This window comes from Corvus cornix, chromosome 2 (genome assembly GCF_000738735.6).
Source record: "Corvus cornix cornix isolate S_Up_H32 chromosome 2, ASM73873v5, whole genome shotgun sequence".
Taxonomy (NCBI): Eukaryota; Metazoa; Chordata; class Aves; order Passeriformes; family Corvidae; genus Corvus; species Corvus cornix.
The window spans coordinates 63,452,324-63,474,570 of NC_046333.1; the positions used below are offsets into that span (position 1 = coordinate 63,452,324).

Sequence of the window (22,247 nt, forward strand, 5' to 3'; positions counted from 1 at the left end):
TGGGCCCTGCGCGCCAGTCGTGACCTTCAGGTGCTGCCAGCCGGCGGCCCCTCATGCGTCGAAGCCGTGGGAGGCGCGCGGGCCAGACTGAGCGGAAGGAGACCCTTGGCAGGGGGAGGAGAGAGGAGGCTGCAGCGGCGGGGAGGGGGCAGGCACGGCGATCGAGCGTGGTGCGCTCTGAGGGACCGTCGTCAAACTCCCAGGGCGGGTTGCGGCGTACAGCTCGCGCGACCTTGTGCCCGGTGCCGCGCTTGAATGCCAAAAGACGGATGGAAGAGGTGGGAGTGGGAGAGGGAAGCGCATGACGCTTGACCGGCGTGGAGTGTTTAGCGAGGCCTGTTGCATGTGCTGAGCGCGGCGAGGGGCCGGGCGCTACGCTGCTGCCCCGGTTGGGAATTAAGGGCGAGCCCTAGGCGGTGTATGCATGTATGTGTGTGCGTGTGTCCGTGTGTGTATATATACACACACACATACATATATATATACACACACACACACACATACACGCGCGCGCGCGCGCGCACACGCACGCAGACATATATATTAACAACAGAAAAAAAAAAAAAAAAAAAGACCAGGTCCATTTAAAGTTGGCGGAGAGCTTTCTCATGGTTAGGGGGAGCTGGAGAGCGGAGACACACACGGTGCGTGCACCCTCGCCGCCCCCCGCCGCTGCTGCCGCCGGAGCCCCCCGCTGCTGGAGTTGTCCCTGCCGCTTTCCCTGCTGCAGCGGCACAAACGTGACTTCCAACGTCCCGATTATTTATCTTCTCCTCCCGGCCCCTTTCCTCCTCCAAGATGTAACTACAGCTCTGACACTAAGAACCTGCAGATCGCTTAGGCGGCTTGAGAAAGAGAAAAGGGGATATCAAGGGCGTCGTTTTTTGTGTTTAGGGGGAAATTTTCCATTATAATGCTTCACTAAAGTGAATTTTTTTTTTTGTTTCCTTCGCATTCGTCTTTTTTTTTTTTTTTCTTCCGTCCCCCATTTCTCGGATTTATTGCTAGGAGAATCACATTGTGAGGAAAGAAAGTCGGATTACAAGATACCACTACAAACAACCCCCTCCCCCCTGGATTTTTTCGGTATTTTTTTAATTTTTTTTTTTAATTGTCTCGGCTTTAATTCATGAAGCAATTGTCCCCTTTTGCAATCAGAATTTGGATACCAGAATGAGCAAAGAAAGACCCAAGAGGAATATAATTCAAAAGAAATACGTAAGTGGCCATAACATATATCGTTTGACTCCCAGTTTTAGGAAATGGCAGTGAATGTCAAGTTTATAGCTAATCTTGCAGCTCTAAGGCTTTGGGAACAAATGTGATGCTGAATTTGATTTTTCTGTGGTGTGGTGGGGGAGTTTCAGAGGCCCCTTTTAACGAGGAAGCCTGCTATCCAGTTCGGTTATAAAACCAGATTTGTGTAGCGATTCCTCCAGTGAATAAATGTATTGACCTCAAATGACACAATCATAATCTAGTTTTAGATGAAACGTGGGGAGCTCAGGGGGCTGTCCGCGATAATGTCACCAAACTGCATTTTCAAGCGGTTTTCTTAATTCTGTGCTTTTGCATGCTAAAAGAGGTTTGTTGTTGTTTTTTGGGTTGGTGTGGCTTTTCGGCTTTTTTTTTTTTTTTTTTTTTTTTTTTTTTTTAAATGATATACGTGTGTCCATCCCTGTCTGGTGAAGCGGCGGCGGTGGTTGTTGGAAGCCCTTTAAGTTGAAACCGAGTGTCTGGTTATGGCGAGCTGGTTTCTCGCAGTACCACATCCTATCTCCTGTGTGCGATCCTCGGCCGCTCTGCCTTGCGATAGATACCGGAGCAGCCGGGGATCGCCTTACGGGCAGCGCGTTCCTCGGGATTGACTGTAATAATGAGGAAAATGGCTCGCTTCTGTTTGAAAAATAATTCATTATGATGGCTCGAAAATTTGGGCTAATCCAGCGCAGCCTGAGCTGTATTTCTGCCTTGCTTTATTCAGCCGCTTAACCAATCCCTTGTAATTGTCTAATCCTTTGAACATATAGATGTGGATGGGTAGTTGGATTTTTGTTCGTGCTCCAGTTACGTTTTGATTGGCACAGAGCAGTTTTTCCTTACGTTTGGAAAAGCGGAGGGGATTATCCATATATGCAGTAGAGCGGATAATGATTTTTATCTCCCTGTTTAAAAAAAAAAAGAATCGTATTTTGGGGGGCGGGTGTGGGGGGAGAAATAGAAATCCTCGGTTTTGGGCGTGTTTGATGCGAGGCTTTAAAAGTTGTAGTTTATATCGCGTCTTGTCGTCTGCGCCGATTTCTTTCAGCGGAGGGGTGTTCCTTGGCGGGGAGGGTGACCTTCGGGACACTTTGCCTGGGTATTCTATAGATTTGGTAAAAACTGCAGTTGACTCCAGCTGACTGCCGCTATCGATTGCCCGCCCCGCTGCAACGCTGCCCGGGAGGTGTGGAACGATGTGTGTGGTTTTGGGATGAAGTGGGGGGGGGGGGCCTCCGCGCTATTTCGGAGCTGTCCCTCTCCCCTTTCCAGCCCCCCGCCACCCCCCTAAATTTCCGAATTAAAATACATCCGCATTGCAGAGGAAGGGAGCCCGGGGCCGGCGAGTTTAAAGTATGGCATCGAAACGGGAACGGCGGGTGAAGTCTGGCGAACACGCGAGGCGTCCACGTTTCCCAGGCAGGCAGACAAAAGCGGGCGGATAGGAAACCGGTGTTAATAATTAAAGGGGGGGGAAGAGGAAAAGGGGAGAGACCCCCAAGCTCAGCTCTCCCCGGGCTCCCAGGGCAAACAATGCGCGCCGCTCCCGCACCGCCGGCAGGCCGAGAGCACGGCTCCCAGGGAAGAAGCAAGAGGACGAGGCGGACAATGTGCATGGTCTCCCCGCTCACAACTTCGTGGCGCGCTTTTATTTAACCCTTCCTCCCCCCCCCCCACTCCCCGTCCTCTTTTCCCCCCCCCGCCTCCTCTCCATTGTTTTTGGCAGGGGGCGGCGGTGCCGGGCGCGCTGCGGCGGCAGCGGCAGCAACAGGTTCCGGGGCTGTGACGGAGCCCGCGGCCGCGGCCACGCCGCCCCCGCCAGGTTCGCCCCGCTCCCCGTGACTCACAAAGGGACGGGCCTGCGCGCCGCGGAATCTTCGGCGCCCCCCCAGCACTTCGCCCCCCTCCGCCCCCGTGACGTCAGACCGAGCGGGGCGGCGGAAGAGCCCCGGGCAGCACTCGGCGCGCCGCGGGGGAGGAGGCAGGATAGAGGGGAGGGCGCCTCCAGGTTGAGCAGGGTGTGGCCGCCCTGCCGCCTCCGGGTGAGGAGACGCTGGTCACGTCGCCCTCTGGCACACCGTGGGTGGCACGTCTCCTGCCTGTGACTTTGGGCGCTACGGCAGCCCGCGGACGCCGCCGCCGCCTCCTCCTCCTCCTCCTCCTCCTCTTCCTCCTCCTCCTCCTCGCTGGTGCCAGCACAAGCTTCGCCTGCACCCGGAACAAGGGTCCCGGTGTCGGCCCTGCTCCCACCCCGGGCCCCTGGTACCCCAGCCCGAGGTGATGGTCCGCCGTGAGGAGCCAGGGCACAGCCGCCCGCCCCCCCCGCCGCACGGGCATCAGTGGTGCTCGTGGCCCCGCTCCTCTCTTGCCACTGCGAGTTGTCACAGAATCACAGAACGGTTTTAGTTGGAAGGGGACCTTGAAGATCACCTAGTTCCAGCCCTCCTGCCGTGGGCAGGGACACCTTCCACGAGACCAGGTTGCTCAGAGCCCCATCCAACCTGGGCTTAATTAACCTGGCCCTGTATCAGGAGCGGAGCCTGTTCAGGCTGCTGCCGCCGCCGGTTTTTTCTTTTCAACATTTGCGAAATGAATTCTGTAAACAAGAAGGTGGTGAGAACAATGGAGTAAAGCCTCCGTGTTGTAGGCTGCCGTCGTGGGGCTTGGCTCCCTGCTCCATAAATGCTCTCAACTGAAAGTTCTCTTAAACTTAGGGAGCGTTATCTTTTGAGATTGGTAACCCAGGAATGAGGAAATCTGTGTATACTTCTTTTTTTTCCTGTGGTTTAAAAACGCTATCACTTAATTTTTAAAAGATCCATGGCTGACTCATATAACTCTTTCTTCTCACTTTACCCTCCTCCTTCTCAAACATCTTTACGTATCAAATATTGCCTTTTGGCTCCAGCCTCAGAAAACTGACAGCTTTGTAAAGCATTCACTGAGAAGCCAGACTGCGTTCAGTATGCGCTTGGAATTAATAGTTCTTGACTGAAAAGCTTTGAAGTCTTGAACGTAATTTCACAGGTGCATTTTTCTGACCGTTTTTGTGATGCCGAATAGCAGATCGTCTGTTGTTGCTGTCTTAGGTCTCAGAGTATCAGACCTGGATTACTGCCTTAAAATACCTGCACGGTTTAGCCACATAGCAGATGGCGAAGTATAATTAAGGAGTAATGTCACTACTGTCACCTCGTATGATTTGTTTCCTTGTCCTTGCAGAAGTAAAAGTGCTGTAGTCTGCCATGAGGTGACACGCTTCACCTATGGATGGCCTGGTAAGCCCCTCAGACAGAGGGCCAGCAAGGCCCAGCCAGGATTAGCATGCTGCAGACATCTGAGAGCTCCTGTGCCTGCTGCAGCCTTTGAAACAATACTCCCTGTTTGGGTGTGCTGATGTGGGCTCGGGGAGTTTGGGGCGGGGGGATGGTGACTCTGCAGCACCGCCACCTTCTTCGGCATTAGGGGTGTTTGTACGGGAGCCTGACCGTGGGCACTCCAGGGCTTCAGCCAGACCTGCCTGCCCTGCTTTTTTTCTTGTGCGAGTTTGTTAATTTCTGTCCTCCAATCCCACAACCGATGACAGGCTCTAAGTTTGACCACTTCCTACAAGAAATAATGTAAATAGGTTGCTGGCAGCAGAGACAGTATTCAGTGTACGTTGCATCTTACTGCACATCACCTTTTGGGGCTTTCTTCTGTTGGGTCTCTTTCACACTTGCAGTAACAATTCCAGCAGCATAGCACACTCAAGTCTTACTTTCTTCTCAGTGTACGTAAAACTTACGGACGCTAGCTGCACTCGAGAGTTGCATTTGGGTTCCTCTTAACCTCCTCCTGGTCTCTTGAGACTACAGTATTATGTTGTAAGTGGCTATAGGATGGTACATAAGTGTAAACTAGTAATTAAAATACTTTTTTTCTTTAAATGAATATTTTGCTATCAACAGATGCTTTGCCCTGAGATACTAATGGACTCCTGCTCACTCTCATGGTCTGCAAGCCAGGAGTGTGTGTAAGATGCTGCCCAGAGCGAATTAGAGTGAATAAAGGCCCCTGTGAAGAGTTTCTAGTGTTCATTAAGCATTTTCAGCTTCTCTTGTGAGGCCTACTAAGCCAGCATTAAAAACATATTACGCCTTCCTTTTCTGTAGCTAATGTTATGCATATGCTAAAGTGTGGTATAAACGTCAGCTGATTCTGAAAGGCAGTAGTATTCCCTCCATTTTATTGTTTGATGAAAAAGAAAGAAGTCTAAATTACTTGCCTGAAGCTACATGCCTTAACGACAGCAGAGTTGGAACTAATCTGTATTTCTGCTGCCTTCTCCAGTATTCTATCCTGTAGCTTACAGGCTTTTGCTACAAGGCATGGTGTCTGCTGTATAAGGGACTACTTTACGCAGTTCCAACTTTCCTCAAAATTTTCCCCCTCCCCAGTTCAGGTCTAGACTGTTAGATTAACATTATATTTTTAACATAATAAAAGAGGCATTTCGGTATGGATACTTACATTTTTTTTAAAGAGATGATCATACCCTGTAGCTGATAGAGACCAGTTGATACTCTGATGACTCAGCTGTGGGAGTATTACATAAAGTAGGTCAATTTTTAAATCTTATAGTCTGAAGCTAAAGAGAATCCACGTTAAAAATTAACGTTTTGTTTATACACATTACTGTTATTTCCTGGTTTGCACGTAAGTGAAAGTTCTTGAGGGGTGGGGAAATGTTTTTGGGGTTGATTTGGGGTTTGTTTTTGCCCATTTTTGTTGTATAGTGACTGAATTCAATCAACTTGACGGAGGGGAAAGACCAGCTGCTTTCATTTCTAAAGTTTCCAGTTTGCAGCAGTCAAGTGAAAGGAAGGCTTTAAAGGCAATTTTAAAGTAGGGAAAGGAAAAGCAGAGACACGTTTATTATTTTTTATTACAAGCACCCAGCTTTTGTGTGATCTAGCAGATGTGGAATTTGCAGAGGAATACATGCTTCTTCGAAATCCGAATTTGCATTTAAAACATTCTGGTTTCCCCCTTTAGTCCTTTGCATGGCTTTCTTCCCAACTATAAATGTAAACCAAGTGTAAATGATGCATTGTTTGCCTTAGTGGGCAGACAGTCTGAAAACAATAGTGCTGATGGATTTGACTGCTTCTGTGTAAGATTAACGGGACATTAAAATTCAAGTCTATTAATGCAAATTTCAGTGTTGCCAAACCTGAACTTGCCTTAAGTGTTTCCTGGTGCTGATGGCCCTAAATGTCCCTACCCCACAGGCCAAAACTTCAGCTGAGAGTTTTTAACCTCTTGTTAGGACTTTAGAGGAAAGGGTAAAATGTACCTGGAGTTTAATGTCCAAGTGAATGATGGGGCATGGTACGCACAGACTTTTTATACTTAAGTAACATTTTTTGTTTAAAGCATTTTTAAGCGGTAGGAAGCCACCAGGAAACTTAAAATCTGCAAATCACTTGTAAAATTCAGGTCTACTATGTGAGGAGTACTTGGTACCGAAATTCAGATACAGGAAATAGTATGATTGCCAAAATGTATTTGGTGTTCTCTTAGATCCTTGTGGGGTTGGTTGTTTTGCGGGCTCATTACTTCTGGAAATATTGGATGCAATCCTTGGTTTTTAACAGGCAGGTTTTATTTGGGAGCTCTTGGTTTTCATTTGGAGGGGTGGGTTTATTTCAGTCAGTCACAAAAACGTTTCCTCAATGAAGCAGTAGGTAGAAGGTTTAAAACCATTTGCTGTTTCACTTGCTCGGGTTTCACACTTTCCCTTGTGTAATGACATCCTGTTCTGAAGTTGTTCCTTCAGTAATCAGACGGAGGCCTGGTATTTCCAGTGGTGGGCTGTGGGAAAGGAATAAACCCTTTAATTATAGCAGTGAGGTCTTGTTTGAAAATATGCTAGTTCTCCTCCCCTCTGTGTGTCCTGTCTTTTTGTCTGACTCTTCCCTATGCAGATGAGGGATCTGAAGCTGTAGAATGCTGCTCAGGTTGCTCTGCAAGGGTGACCATGATCAGTGGCAGAGCTGAGTGGTGGCTGGGACCATTGCCATGCCAAACGCCGTGTCTCGAGGCTCGGGATCACAGCTCCCTGGTCTGCAAGCAGACGGATGCTGGGAGTGCACCCCATCTGCTCCTGTGCCAAGTTTATTGGCTTAATTTATGCTGCTGCAGGAAGCTGTTCGGAGTGACCAGCCTGGCTGAGAACGGAAGCAGGGAAAAAGGCCCAGGTGGAAATCATCATTCCATTGGTACACATAGGGGAGATGTAAAGCTGCTTCAGCATTTCTGCAGCAAATGTCTCATCCTGGACTGACGTGTCACAAACAATATCCCCTATTTTTATCTGGTGCACAAAAACCTCCTTTTATCGGGCATAAAAATTGGATTGTGTGATTAAAAATAGACACTGAAAACAAAATGAGAAAGCTAAACTAAGGTCTCTATATGCTTTCTGCATCTAGGTCAGGCCTGTGGAGCCAGGGTAGTTTCTGGTCAGGTTCAGCTTAGTGCCTGTAGGAATGCTGCAGACGAAATCGGACATTTTGACACTGCTAAAATCAGTTCAGCAGAAATGTGATGATGCCCCCAGAAGAGTTCGTAATTGTATCGCTTGAGGGGCATGATTTAATCCTTTCTAAATGTCTCTCCTCTGTAATCGGCTTCGTCTTTTCTATATGGCTTCTTGCCATCTTTTCTGCCAGGTTCTTCCCTTGATTTGCTCTGCAAGAAAGGCAGCCTTGGATCTGTGACTGAGAAGAAATGCAAATAATAAGTTGAGAAACTGTGGCCTGCTGCTGTACTCCAGGAAGGTTTGTGGTATTTGAGTCCCTGTGCTCTGCTTTCAGTTCTTTAAGGTTGCCTTGCTGGTCTGACAACTTTTGGATGACGTGATAGTTGCTGGAGATTAGCGTATTTTGGCACACACATACTATGATGACTGGCTAACGATATTTACAGCATTCAAAAATAAACCATGGGAGCTCATTCTGACATAATCTACTAATCTTAGTTTTGCACTTTGATACTGTGTTGTCTGAGCCAAGTTAGGATAACTATATATTGCAAGCAATTCATTTTTAGCTTTGCTTGCAGATGAATGTTGAAGCAATGCATGCTTTTCAATTAAAAATGATGGGAGTGAATTTGGAGAAATTATCAGCTCTTTCAACTATATGTTTATTCCGTGCCTATTTTTGAAACAGTTTTATGTGAGTGGGTAGAGATACATGCTCCACAATATTTCTGGATTTGTTGTGTACTGGCATTTTGATGAGGTTATTTTTTTCCTTCACTGCCCACAAGATCAGGATGGTCTTCTCTGCCCTTTCCCACATTTGTATGTTATGGGAAGGACTTTCTTTTCTCTTTGAGGATTATGCTTTATTCTTTTCCTGGTTTAGAAAATTTATTATTGCTTTGGGTAAGCTTTAGTCTTGTGCTAGGCATCTTGCTAGTCATGCTTCATTTTGGGGAGTCCAGCCAAGAGAGTAAGCTTTTGAGGCTCCTCAGTGACAGGAATTCAGTTTCCCCTGGACCTTGACAGCTCCATTTAAGCAGCTAAATAACAATTTTCTAGCTACGTTTTTGAATGGCCTGCATGTTTAAGAATTGCAGTGAGGAACTTGGCGATGTAAAGCCTGCAGATCAAGTCAATGGCAATGTACAAATATTTTTCAGGTTGCTACTATTAAAGTGGACAGAAACCATGAGTCTTGGACAAGAGTCTGTTCAGTGTCTCACTCTTTGAGATGCTTATCATTATTTTTATTAGTTGTTATATTTAGCATATAGTTTCCTGTGCTGTTCTAAAACTGGGAGTCTTTATGCCCACAAAGTACATAGTGTAGAAATTGCATTTAGATTTTTCAGATGCTGCAGGCTACCACCATATGTTTATAGCTTTTTCTCTTTTTATAAGGTGTACCCATTAGGCAGACTGAGGGTGACTTAGGGAAGGTATGTTTCCTTCTTTCTCACCTTTTTTTATTTTATGGATATTACTTTCAGCCACTTTGTCCTGCAGTTCTTTTTGGTACGTCAAAGTTGTAAGCCAGATCTCTCAGCTGCAGCCTGCATGTTAAAACCCCCAAACCACAAAATTCCAACCCTGCACATATGCCAGATGAATTAACTTCTTAACTCGAGCTGAAAAAAAACCCCCAAAACCCAACCTGCTTTTGTTTTGATTTGAGCCCTACAAAACTTGGTTCAGACTTTTGAGTTCATAAAAAACCAAGTGAAAAGAAGGTTTTTGTTATTGTTTTTTAAGTTGACTGATAACTAAGCTGGTGTTGCATGTGGTTCCTTTTTGGATGGTGTTCCAAGTGACTGGTCTTAATTTGAGTGTATTTCACATAAGGATGACCTAGATGGACACCTGAGATGTGATTTTCTGATTGATAGTCACTTTTTTTACCCCCTCTTGAAGTGTAGTGATAATGATGATAATTCTCATGGCCTGTTGCCACCTTGCAGACTGGTAAAAGCTTTTCAGATTTAAGATTAAGGCACTAGTAGCAGAAGGACTGCCTTCATGTTACAATCTTGCTTGGGTGTAGTACAGCTTTTAATAAATTATTAGAAGAAATACTACTCCAGCTAACTTCTGCTTTATAGCCACAACTGAAAGGGACATTCTCTGGTCTCAGAAAGCCAATGTTATTTTTTTTGTTGTAGTTATTCATCTTATAATGGGGACATAGTAATATCACTTCATAAGACAGGCAACTTCATGTTACTTAAAAGCTGGACTTAGGGCATGTTACAGTAACTGTAACTTGTGAATTATTTATAATTTGGAAGAAATAATGGTTATCCTAATGGCAAATAATTTTGAGTCAGCTTTTTTTTTTTTCCCTCCTCAAATCTGTGAAGCCTTGAACTAGTAAAAACAACAAAATAAGAAGTAGCTGTCAAGAGAAGCTGTCCTGTTCTACTCTCCTCTTTTTCCTAATCAGTGGTTGAAATGTCCTGTGTATAGCTTATGCATTTTGCCCTCAGTAACGGTGTTGTGAATGTGGAGACCAGTGAGGTGCCTAGTGCTGTGTTTCTGTGATTACTCTAAGCCTGCACTGCACTGGAAGAAGTGGTTCAGCCTTCCCTCTGGCTGCCTGTTCCCCTTCCTTTCTGCAGGCTGACGTGTGCCAGGTGGTAACTCCCACCGTAGGCTGGGGACTTTGCAGGTTAGAACTGAACTGACAAAACGTGGTTGATTTTTAATGTGGATTCATTTAATATTGCAGTTTGTAATGTAGCTGGAAAAATACTTGGTCCCAGGAAAGTGTTAAGGGACACCCAGTGAAGTGGCAAGGGAGGGGTAGGATTGCGTCTGTTAGCAGCAGAGTGAATTTAAATGGGCTGTGAAATTATGACTAAATAGGAGTCAAGATACATGTTTTATTTCGTAGCAAGCAAAATTAGCTGTCCTTGTCTGTTCTAAGAGTTGTTCGGATTTAGGTTTTGCTGTACTGCCTTATTGCTGGAAGCATGGTGAATATTAAATAACGTTGAAACGAAGTTAGGCCTCGCAGGTGAAAATGAAGCTAAAGGTGTTTGTGCCTGTGGTGATGGTAGTGCCATAATTGTTTCCAAAGTGCTAAAATCAGTTCAAATAGAATTCAAAATGTACTACTGTTACATGTTATGCTTGCTTAGGTAGGATTTGAACAATTTTATACCTCAATGAGAGAAATAAAAAGAGGAAGAAAAGAAAATTAAGATAGCTGTGCTACTGAAGGCTAAGTTCCACTCTGAATGTGGTAGTAGAACTATAATTCTTTTTTAGTTCAACAGCCACACATACCCATCCCATATGCAAGAACTCCACTGTGGAAGTGAAGCCAGTGTGCTGTTCTATTTTCTACATCTTAGGATAAGGACCTGCGTACATAAGGGAAGTTCATCCAGAAATTTCCCATGGCTTTATTTGTTTTATTTTGTACCACTGAATAATAAGTTCAGATAGCTTCTCTTGTTAAAACTACTCATGTCTATTGAATGTGCACATGAACTGAAGTGCTGATGTATTTTTTACCCAGGTTCCCAAGTAGTCTGAGAAGGCCAAACCATGTCAAATCAAAAAGCTACAAAAACCAAGGCTTCCTTTAATTATAGGAACAGCAGGATGTGGCATCACATTCCTTTTTCTCACCATTGAAGCCAGCAGTGGTGACCCTGTGAATCATTCCTTCGTGGTATGGTGCTTTGGCCAAAGAGCTGCATGTGAAATAGGGTCACTGAAATTATCAGACTTAAAGAGTAGTTATTCCCAGGCTGTTTTTTCTTCCACCGTCTCATGTTTAAATGGTCTGGGTTCAGTGCAGGCCCGCAGGACTTTTTAGTGGCAGTTAAGGGAGTAGCGAGGCACAAGGACCTCTTTGGCTTTGCTGCGGATTAATAAAAAGACATGGAATTGGCACCCTCAGTTTGAATCCAGCAAGGCACTGGAGCACGTGCCTGTCTCAAATGTACGAATACTCTCACTGACGTCAATTGAAGTACTTGGAGCTTATGACTTAAGCACATGCCGAAGTGCTTTTCAGGGCTTGAGATTCTGCCGTTCCTGTGTTAGAGTGTGTGCAAGTATTTGCAGGCAGGAATGTTAGTTTGCTGAGAGGGTGATAGCCATTTAATGGTTTTAATGGCTTTACTAAATGCCTGGTTTTGGTTTTTTTTTCTCCTGTGTTGCAGTGGGGATACTGCAACATGCATATACCAAACCAGGAGTCCCGTGGAAAGGAAATATATATGGGCAGACAGATTCTTGGTAGATGTTTCAGAGATGTTTATTTCTCCAGCCGCATGGCCGGAGCTCTGCCGAGGAACTGTTCCAGTCACGGGACCAAGGGTCCTTCTGCCCGCGCAGGGAACACAAACCAACCCATGGGAACGAGGCTGAGCAGGGCAGGGAAACCCCGTGTCTGTGCCCTCAGGGCCCCTCTCCCAGGGCTACATGGGGGAGGAGGAGACCCCAACACTCCTGAAACATTTTCTTTTTTCTATTTTTTTAAGCCTCTTAATATTTTATTTAAAGGTAATAACTGCTATTTTTCTTTCCTTACTCTTCATTATAGTGTGCACGGTATATAAAAATGCCAGTGCTATGCACACATATATATGCATATGTGCATAGTACTGGCATTTTTACAATTCACTCTCCCTTCTTGTCTTCCACTGCTATGCTTTTCTCTCTCATTTCTGTGTCTTTCTGACTGAGCTCCCCTATCCACTTTGTCCCTGTCTGAGGAAATTAGCTCTTACAGAGTTACTGCCGTCTCTTTGCAAGAAAGCGAAATGAACTATTGTTGCAGTATTATTTTCTTTTCCTGAAGGCCAGGTGGGGAGATGAGGCAAGGTTCATGCAGCTCGTTTGGGGGCCCAGCTCCATAGGAAACACTTTGGAAGGGGAGGGGTTGTGCTGTTGATACTTGTGTCTCAAGCCCATGGGCAGAATTTGAGTGTTGGTTATAGAAAATACTGGCTGTGTGTTTATGTTTTGCAAGGTGTTCAACAAACTGTTAATGCACAAATACTGTGGAGGAAAGTAGAACGTGGCCCTGCTCATTCTCTTTTATAGTCCTTTTATGAACTTTTGGGAAATCAAATCCTGCTGATGTGAGCATTCAGGAAAAGCTAATTTTGTATTTTGCATACATTAAAGGCTTTTATTTATGAGCCATTAATATTCATACTTTTTCAGTCAAGAGCAGCACTTGTGACACAACTGACCAATCATAAAAACCACCGCATAGCTTCTGTTATTGAAAGGGGCTCTGTAATCTTCATTTGAGTATGATTTTCCAAAATAACTAATGATGGTCAGATTTCTTCCAGCCTGGGTGACAGACCAGGTATAATGATTTCTGGACCCTGTTGCATTGGAGAGCAGGAATACAATTTTCAGGAAAAATATGCTGAGAAAAGTATGGTCTCTTAAAGTCTTCTGGGTAATATAATTTCTTTATCTCATACTTAGTATTTCATTACCATACTACTTGAGCTGGCTCCTGTGAAAGCTTGTTATCTATCACACAGAAGAAGGAAATGTGTTTATGATGTAAATAATTATGTGTGTCTCCATACCCCACACCCCCCAGCATATTTTCTTATATACTTGTTGATTCCTTTTCCTTTCTTGGTGTAATTTTATGCCTGTTACTCTTGCAGTCAGGGATGCAGTGAGATTAATTCCCTGTAGGCGTTTTGGAATTTACTGGTTCTCTAATTTGGATGGAGGAAAGTGAAGGGGTAAACTATTATTTTCTTTTTTTTATGCTTGCTTTGCTCAGATCCTGCCAGTGGTGAGCCTGTTGTTTTTTCCCCCTGCAGACTGCCCATCTCTTAAGGCATTATAACCACTGCTGTCCTCATGCCCGATGACTAGTCAGGCCATTCCTACTAGGCTATGCCTCCTGGCCCAGATGGGACCAGAAGCAGCATTCCTGCACGCATGCCTGTCTGTATGTGTCCTGCTTTCCTCTCTGCTGTAGCATCGAGTTGACCACAGAGATTTTTTTTTTTCTTTTTGGAACTTTTTTTTCTGGGTATGCCTTGCCTTTGTCTCTTAATTTTCTTTCTCTCCTTTTTGTGTCCCTGTTCACTTGCATAATCACGAGTAGGTGGTACTGACTGACTGAAGGACTGCCTGGTTTTTAGCAGTCACAGAATCTGTCTCCTTCACTTCAGAGGTGCTTCAAATCTTTGTCAGTTTATTGCCTGCACTCTACAAGCAGACTGCAGCTTCATCTGGGGCTTTGTTAAGAGCAGGAGCGTGCTCAGCTCTGGAGAGCTAACTTGCCCTCCAGCAGAGTTTGTGAAACCAAGGTTAGTATAATGTGAGGAAAAACGGCCACGATATTTATCCATGGTTGGAGTCCTGCTCATGTGGAGGATGGCTTGTCCTGAGTTCTTGGGTAGGTCCTACCCTGTCTTTAGCCATTTTGGTGGTATTTTTGCTGCTTTTACTTGTGTGCTCTCCCTCAGCATTGTTGTGGTCATGTCTTCAGAAGGTCAGCTACGGCTTGTCTGATGGACATGATAGTGTAGGAGGGATCTGCTTCTTCATCTTTTACAGTGGAAGAATATATATGAGCACACTACGCTGTTGCCTTTGGAAGAAGACTTTGAAGGTGTCTGTTCAGTCATGCTTTTGAAGGTGTTCTGAAATTGCTCCCAACTATCCTCTGCATAGGTGATTTATCACCATTCTTCTGTTCTCATGGAGCAGTAAATAGCATCTTGGCTGAAAGGTTATCCTTTCTTCTTAAAAGACTTCATGGTGCTGTACTGCTTCTTCCTTAATTTTGTACTCTCCAAATGTCCAGGTATTTCTTCCCCACAAGAGAAGATCCAGTATTTTAGTCAGGAACCCACGTGTTACAGAGCTGAAGCAACACAGTGTGGCACTTTGCTTTGAAAGGTCATTCCTCTGTGGAAGAACGCCATTAAGATAGTTTCCGCTGGTTTCCAAATTTCCAATCCATTGACTTTCTCAGTGATTAAATCATCTTCAATAAAAGCAAGGATCTCCAGATGATCTGGGGGATTTAATACATAGTTTAATTTCAACATATGTGAATAATGTTAAGCCTGTGCATAAACTAGTCTAGTTAAGGAGAACAAAATAATAGGTGATCTCTTGAGGCAATCCTTTGAAACAAGAAGTAATATCTTATAAATTTTTAAGTATTTAAGAAGGAAGATTGAATAGCTATCATTATTTGAGACAAAGACTGTAAGAACAATGCTAATACTGGCTGACTGATGTACTGTTCAGCTTAGAAAGTAGGACAACATCTAGTAAGGGAAATCTTGGTTATAATGAACTTCTTATCAGGGCTCCTAATCCTGTCATAGATAAGAGAATATAAAACTGTCAAAAAACAGGGTTTTAAATCTGCATCTCCCAGGTTGCTGTAATTTGCGTGGCTTTTTTTTTTTTCCTTTTTGTAAATTGGTTTGATTGTGTGTTCATGCAGGAAGTCCCTAGAGAGAAACCAAGAGAATTTCCACAATGATGCAGCCTTTAGGTTCTTGAGGGTGCAAGTGTCTACTCTCAGGGTTACCCATCTCAAAATTGTGTCTCCTTACATTGATGCATTTCATACTTGGTTCATGCCACAGCATGAGAAAGTTCTCTGGAGCAAAGTGTAATGCTATACAGTCTCATTTCATATATTTTTCCAGATCCTGGCATGTCTAATGTCTATCGAAGTAAACTTGCAGAGCTATCATGTTGGCAAGGTTGGTAATCTCACAGCTCTCTCTGTAGAAGATTGATGTGTCTGGCTCTTCCTGGACTAGGTTGTAGAGCTGCTTTATTGTCACTTCTGAAAAGTGGTTCTGCCCACGTTTTCTCAGTACAGCGAGTCTCCTTGTTATTGTCAGTTTGACTTTCTGGTGTGGAAGACCAATGCAAATATTACTAGGGCTTAATAACAACCTGCCTTTGGATGAGTATTACTGTTGTGATAAAAATGATAGGAGGTTGGTTGCTCATTGATTTGTGCTTTTTGGCCATCTTCCAGGATGAAACTAACTTCATTACGCAAGAGTTTCAGAACACTGCAGAGTTGTTCATTTCCTTCAGCTGATACAGAGTTGACAGCTTGCCTTTGGAGGGTCATATGTTCAAAAGCTGCCAATTGGATCTTGCTTCATTTTAACCACATGTGGCGCAGAGTCTGAAGTGCATTTCGTCCCTAATATCCCCCTCCTTTTTTTTTTTTAATACCTTTTGCTCTCTCTTCCTTTTCCCTCAGTTCCTTCTGCTGAAAATAAAAATGGTCTGGGAACAAAAGCGATCCCACAAATGGAATTAGGGTTTTTGTTGTTGCTGCCTGTAATTTTGGTTTCTCTCAGTAAGACTTTAATTTCTCTGGTTAGATAGTTCTGCATTGTGGAGAAATGCATGTGTTTCAAAAATGGTAAATGGAAGATATTTTTCATCTTGCTATTTTTGCTAACCATGCTCCTACCTCTTAAGTCGGCTGCTTATTTCCAAATTGCTCCCTGTGACTTTGTTTTCCTCCTCCTGCTTCATCGGTGCTTTCTGCTTCTCTTTGGGTACCTTTCCTTGGTAAGCCTGTATGAAGTTGGCACAGGGGAGTCTATGCACTCAGCTAGACAAAGGAGAAATGGGGGGGAAGACAAACCACGTGTAATATCTACTTGAAATCAGAAGGTGTATTTCTGTTGTGGCACCCAGAGAAATAGTTTCCTCACATTCAGTAGTTGTGAGGACAGGCTTAAAATTTTTTCATGTCAGTAGAGTAGCACCTTGAATTCTTCTAAGTGTTTCATACAACTTAGATTTGTTTTTTTAATGTCTCTATGCATACCTGAAAAATAGACGTTTTTGTGGTTCCGTCTTAAAGAAGTGTTCTTAATAACTAAGCAAAGTGAGCTGAATAGTCTATTTTACAAAGTAGGCAACTTTTATTTTGGTTTCTCTGGCCTCTTAAGTACAATGTTAAATGCATGGAATGGACTTCCAATTTTGAGCCACTGTATTCTGTCTGTGAAAAAATTTTCTGTTGATTACTTTCAAATTTTTTTTCCCCAAGAAATTCTTGACTCTTTTTTTTCAGTACATGTTTATGTACTTGTGAAGTGTAAAAATAATACCTAAGTATTACTACACAGTGTTAAGCTCCTTGCTTTAGTCTTGGAAGAAACTCTTAACAGTTCTATTAGATGAAAGCACGCATATGTCCATTTCCTCTAAGATTTTGTCTCAAATTCCTTCTCATTTCAAGACTCGTAATTTTGATAGTTATTTTAAATTCATACATATGTTTATACATTTATTTTATAAAAGTTTGTCATGTATTTTATGACTTTAATGTGAATTATTTCTTAATTTTGCTTTGTTTCCTGCTTAAGTGGTATTCTGTAATTACCTGATTCACTCTGGTTGTGTGTAAATGAAACTATGAAATTTGTTGTCAATTAGCAATCAATGTGGTATCCATATTTTTAAATGTTATAAATTGCCTATTAAAGCTAATTTTCCAGGGCATCTCTATCTCCGTTCTTAATGTAATGCAGAATATTTTACAATAATGCCTAGGTTAACAATGATAGTCTTGCTGTATTGTGCAAAAAAGGCTTCTGTGCAGACCCAGCTGGGTTTCAGGCTTAATTCATTGCTCTATGGTGGGATCACCACAGCTGCTGTGGGGCCTTTACAAATGCAAAAAAGCTGTCAGTGTTTGTTTCATCAGATGCATAAGTGATGAGGCCAAGTTGAGGAATCCATTCCAACGCACGGTGTGCATGCTGGAGGCATTATTGTTTACAGAATTAGTGTCTTAATGCTTTAAAATACATGGTGCATGTTTTACCTTAGAGCAAAATATTTTAGGAGTAAGATGGTTTAAGGATCCTCTGCAATTTAGTCCTGGCTTCTAACAGCGTTTGCCCTGACTCGTGTAAATGTACATCTGAATTACTGCACTATACCTACCTCGTACATGAGTAATTCAGTTCTCCTGTCTTGTGCATCTTTTTTGCTCATACTTTGATTGTTGTAAGCAGTCACAATTAAATAACTGCACAGCTTTAATGCAGATTTTTGCTCCCCCTTAGCTGTCAGCCGGAGGAGTTGTGCAGTCTCCTATGGTCACCAGAAGTCAGAGTACTTCTTTTGGCTGTCAAGGCTTGAGCAAGGTTCCTTCCAGCCAATTAGCAAGTAATGATGATTGGTTTCAGAGAGGGCTGCTTAAGAATGCAAAGCATGCCTGCATGCTGGGGCTGAACACACAGTTCCTCTATCAATTCTCCTTTCCTTTGCTTTCGGCTCCAGAAATGTAACATGAAGTAGGGCTTTTGCTTACATGATGCCAGACTGGCTTTTGGGGGTGATGGGGTTCAGGTCTTAAATTGTTTTTCTGGGGGAGCACTCATGTGATCTTCCAGTCTTTGTTGCAGTCTGTTGGCTGCGTGCGTGAGGTTTCATTAGGGCACGCCACCCTTCCCGTATCATGTAACTCCGCTGATAATAGGCATTGCAGGAATTTTAACTAATGCGCCGTTTAAGCCGTTGTCGCTATGATTTTATTAAATGTGCTTGCAGCGTGGAATTTTGCTAATGCTGTAGAGTGATCTGTTATGCAAATTGAATGTAAGAATAGGCTAGTGGGGATTTGTTGTCTGTGTGTTGGAGACCTGTCTTGTGCATTTGGAAATGAAATGAGCTAAACAGTGTTGGTGCAGACTGCTGCTGAAGTGTTCAGGCAGCCATTGCTTTCCTGGTTGGGGGTGTGATATTGTCACCCCAGGGGCCAAGTTTGGTTTGTAGGGAGGGGTGCTTGTCTGGAAGCATGCTTGCTGCTGGTGCATGCTGGCCGTGTATGGGTGAGTTGAACAACGTGAATGTAGGATACCTTAGGAACAGTCATATACAAATTAGATTATGAGATTTATTCTGGCTGGTCGACATGGACAGTCGAAGCTGTGTTCTTGCTTAAGCTCTTCTGCCATAATGCAGGCAGATTCCTCTGCTGGAGCAAATGATGTTTAGTTCAGTGCATGACTGGTGGGATCCATGTTTGTTGGCTAAATTGTTGGCCTGTGGCTAAAGCAGCGCTTTTCCAGGTGTGATGTGTGACAAGGATACCCTTGAGTCTTGCCAGGTGAAGTGAGAAGGCAGGGAGTTCAGCTGCTTCACTGAGGCACATGAGCTGCTGTAACCCCAGCAGACGTGAGAGAGCCACCTCCTCCCTGCGCTCCTTGCTGCTCTCGTGGCCTCTATAATCTCTCGGCTCAGGCTCAAAAGTGACCAGCCTTCTCTTCTCATGCTGTTCCAGGGAGCAAGTTGCTTGCAGCTTTCCCTCTGTCAGCACTTTGTAGCTAGAAAAGCAGCAGCAGCCGAAAGAAAGCCCTACCTGGCAGCCGGTGCCCTACATCCCTGCCTTTCCCGCACCTCATTTACAGTCGCTGTAAGCACTGCCATTTATTTCCCTTGGAGTCTCTATTTTATTATTTGCCACTGGCTGCAGGACTGGTAGCGGCGTGGGAGGGCTGCCCTGGGGTGCGGAGCTGGGGTGTAGCGGCAGCAGGTGCTTGGGCAGGACCTGGAGGAGCTGTGCCGACAGTGCTGGCTCCGTCCCTATGGCCCATAGATCGGAGAAGAAAGGTACTGGGCTTTGACTACAGCTGATGGATCCTCAGCATAGTGCTTTCTCTCAGCAGAGGTGGAAATGCACTGAATGTTATTTAAGCAGGCCGTTTTAAGAAAGAGCAAAACCTCTTTGGCAAAGATCTGTGCATTTTTAAGTGTGTAGGCCCTTAGGCCTTGCTTGGCCTCATGCTGCAGTAGTTAGGCTCTGAAATGTGCATGGAAATAAAGTGTTTGAGCACGTCGTGGGGCGTTTACATTTTGGGGGCATGGTGCAGTTACAAGCAGCCTTTGGCGATGCCTGCACAGGAAAGGCTGAGCTGGGAAGCTGCTGGTTTTGGTGTGGGCATGGAATGGTGGATGGGCAGCTACTTTTATCCCCCAGCGGTGGAAATATGGTTTTGTGAGAGACAGGGAGTCCTCTCAGGCAGAAAAGGGTGTTGGAGCACCAGGAGGTGAGGTTTGTGCCCATGATGTTGCTGCTTCCGTGCCCCATTCCTGCACTAAGCAGATTGCAGTCAAGCAGGGATGCGAATTCTGTGCTGTGGGTGACCCTAATAAGAGGCCAGATTCTGTCCTGAATGCCACAAATACTCTGTTAGGAGATGGGAGTAGTGCAAATTTGTCTCCTAAGGTCTTCCTCCCATTTTCCTCCAAGTCTCTGGTGTTCCATAGGTCGTGTGGCAGAAAAAAAGGAAATTATTATTAAATTCAAAAGGTGGAAGGAGCAGAAAGGGAACGTGACTTTTTCTTCTTTTCCCAGGGCAGGCTTTTTAGCTGCCTGCACTATCTGTTCCAGGAGCAGCTGCTGCTGCCTCCCTGTCCTTGCTTCAGCTCTGAGTCCCATCTGACCCTTGAGTTCAAGCTTAGAGATAGAGCTGCTTCATGGGAATATTTTAAAAGTTAAACCAAATTATGAACAGTATAATTTTTATTTTCTTTTTTTCACGTTTTTAAAAACCAGGCATTGTTGTAGAACCAGGCTTTAGGAAAACGCAAATTTTGAGCCAAATCATCTTTGTGGTTTCCTGTTGCCCTTTGGGTTTCTGGTAACATGCCAGATAATGTTGGTAAAGAAAACACTTTAGTAGTTACATAAAAACTTGGATACATTCAGCTGTCCTGAAAAATGCAGTAGTAATGTTTTAGGTGTAATAAGCTTTTTTATGATTCTTATTAAGTTTGCTCCCCCTACTCTGATGTGTTAAGCCACTAATGAGGAAGTAATGGAAACTGGGATTCCAGTTTTTTATTTTGACTCGTAAGTGCATTGACTTTGGAAATAGTCTTGCACTGCTAATGGGAATGTTTGCTGTGCCAGTGTCAGGAATGTATTTCATGATAGGAGGCTGTGTTAAGCAGTTGTCTCCTTGCTGGTGAATTGGCTCTTGATGGAGATTCAGAAGAGCTTATTTTAATTAGGCTTTGTTTGAAAACATGGCTCAATCTACTAGCTGAGGTAGGTGCTACTTGCCCATGGACTTTTTACAGTGTTAATGCAAAATTCCAGAATACTTGCTTTTTAGGCATGATTCTTCTATCCTGTTTGTATGAGAAAAAGACAATTGTGCAGTAAGAACATAGTATTTTGTATTAGGAAATGAAAAAACTCAAGAAGCACATGGTTAAAAGCAGTTTTTCAGAACATCCTACTGGAAAGTTGGATTTTGGATGAGGAATGTGGAGGTAATGTGCTGTTACTAACGAAGCACCGAGGCTTTGGAGGCAGTGCATTTGCCTTGGAAAAGCAGTGGTGAGCACTGAAAACCCTGACACAAGCTCTCTGAGGAGACGCTGCTTCTCTCTTGCTTGATACCCACCCTCGCTGGTGTGCTGGGCTCTTCCTGTGGCAATTGTAGCGCAGGGGAGAGCTGCTTTTGTGCTTCGGTTGGCAGAAGGCATGTTAATATGTGGCCGCCCCGTCTGCTTTTCTTTCAAATAGCTTAGCTATCGTTCAAGGCTGAGGGAAGTACAAAACAAACTGTGAAAATATTTCAGATGCTTTAATTGAAAGTGGTGGAAGTGGAGAATTAGAGCTGCTGTTGTGTTAGGACGGCTTATTCAAACATGTAGCTTAACCAGTTAGACTGCAAGGTGGAAAATGCTAGAGATTGTGTATCTGAATTAAGCAATTTTAATTTGGTCTTTCATCTCTGTCATTACTGAGGGATATCCTGCAGGCTGGTTTAATGAACTCAATCTAGAGGTGTGTAGAGGCACATCTCCTTGCTTGACAGCAGCAAGACGGCATGCTATGACTGGCAGACATATCTTCAGCTTGTGTAATTGTCTGCTCTTGTCATATGATGACAAATGGAGCGATGATCATATTAAACAACAAAAAAGTTCAAAGTAACACGAAAGCTCTGAATAAACTCTTGGAATCAAAGAGATTCTCACATTGACAGCATGTCAGCATGGGTATTTTTAGCCTGAATTAATGCAGCTATAGGAAACTCCCCTCCCCCAGAGAAGTATTACTGTGTGAAGTTAAATGTCAGTCAGAATTTTTAGGTTAAATTCCCCACTTCCTACAGGTGTGGGTGCTTGTCTTGTTAGCACTCAGCCTGTGTTGCACACACAGGCAAGGAGAAAAGTGTCAGGTCAGGAGTTTAAAAAAATAAATAAAATAGTAACCAGAGTTTGTCTGGAGACTGACAAAGCTGAGTTTTTTTGAATGAGCGTCTTCCAAATCCAGATGCTATAAGGATGAGATCATGCAGAAAAAATTCAGCAGGAACTGAGCATAGTTGTGCGTTCTGGCAATTATGTTTGAGAGTAATATAAATTCCCTTCTTTCGCTTGTATTTATTCAGTTTTTCGTCCCATCCTGGGTGAAAGCTAATGCACTTCT

The 22,247-nt window shown here is 44.0% G+C and overlaps 1 protein-coding gene across 1 annotated transcript in view; it reads left to right on the plus strand.

Moving 5' to 3' along the window:
- Positions 1-635: 635 nt before the first annotated feature.
- The window catches only part of JARID2 (jumonji and AT-rich interaction domain containing 2), a 213,626-nt gene continuing 192,014 nt past the window's right edge, over positions 636-22,247 (plus strand). Inside the window, exon 1 of the mRNA XM_010402890.4 lies at positions 636-1,218. Within this exon, the coding sequence (XP_010401192.2) occupies positions 1,174-1,218 (45 nt within the window). The 5' untranslated portion in view covers positions 636-1,173. The remainder of the gene's footprint in view (positions 1,219-22,247) is intronic.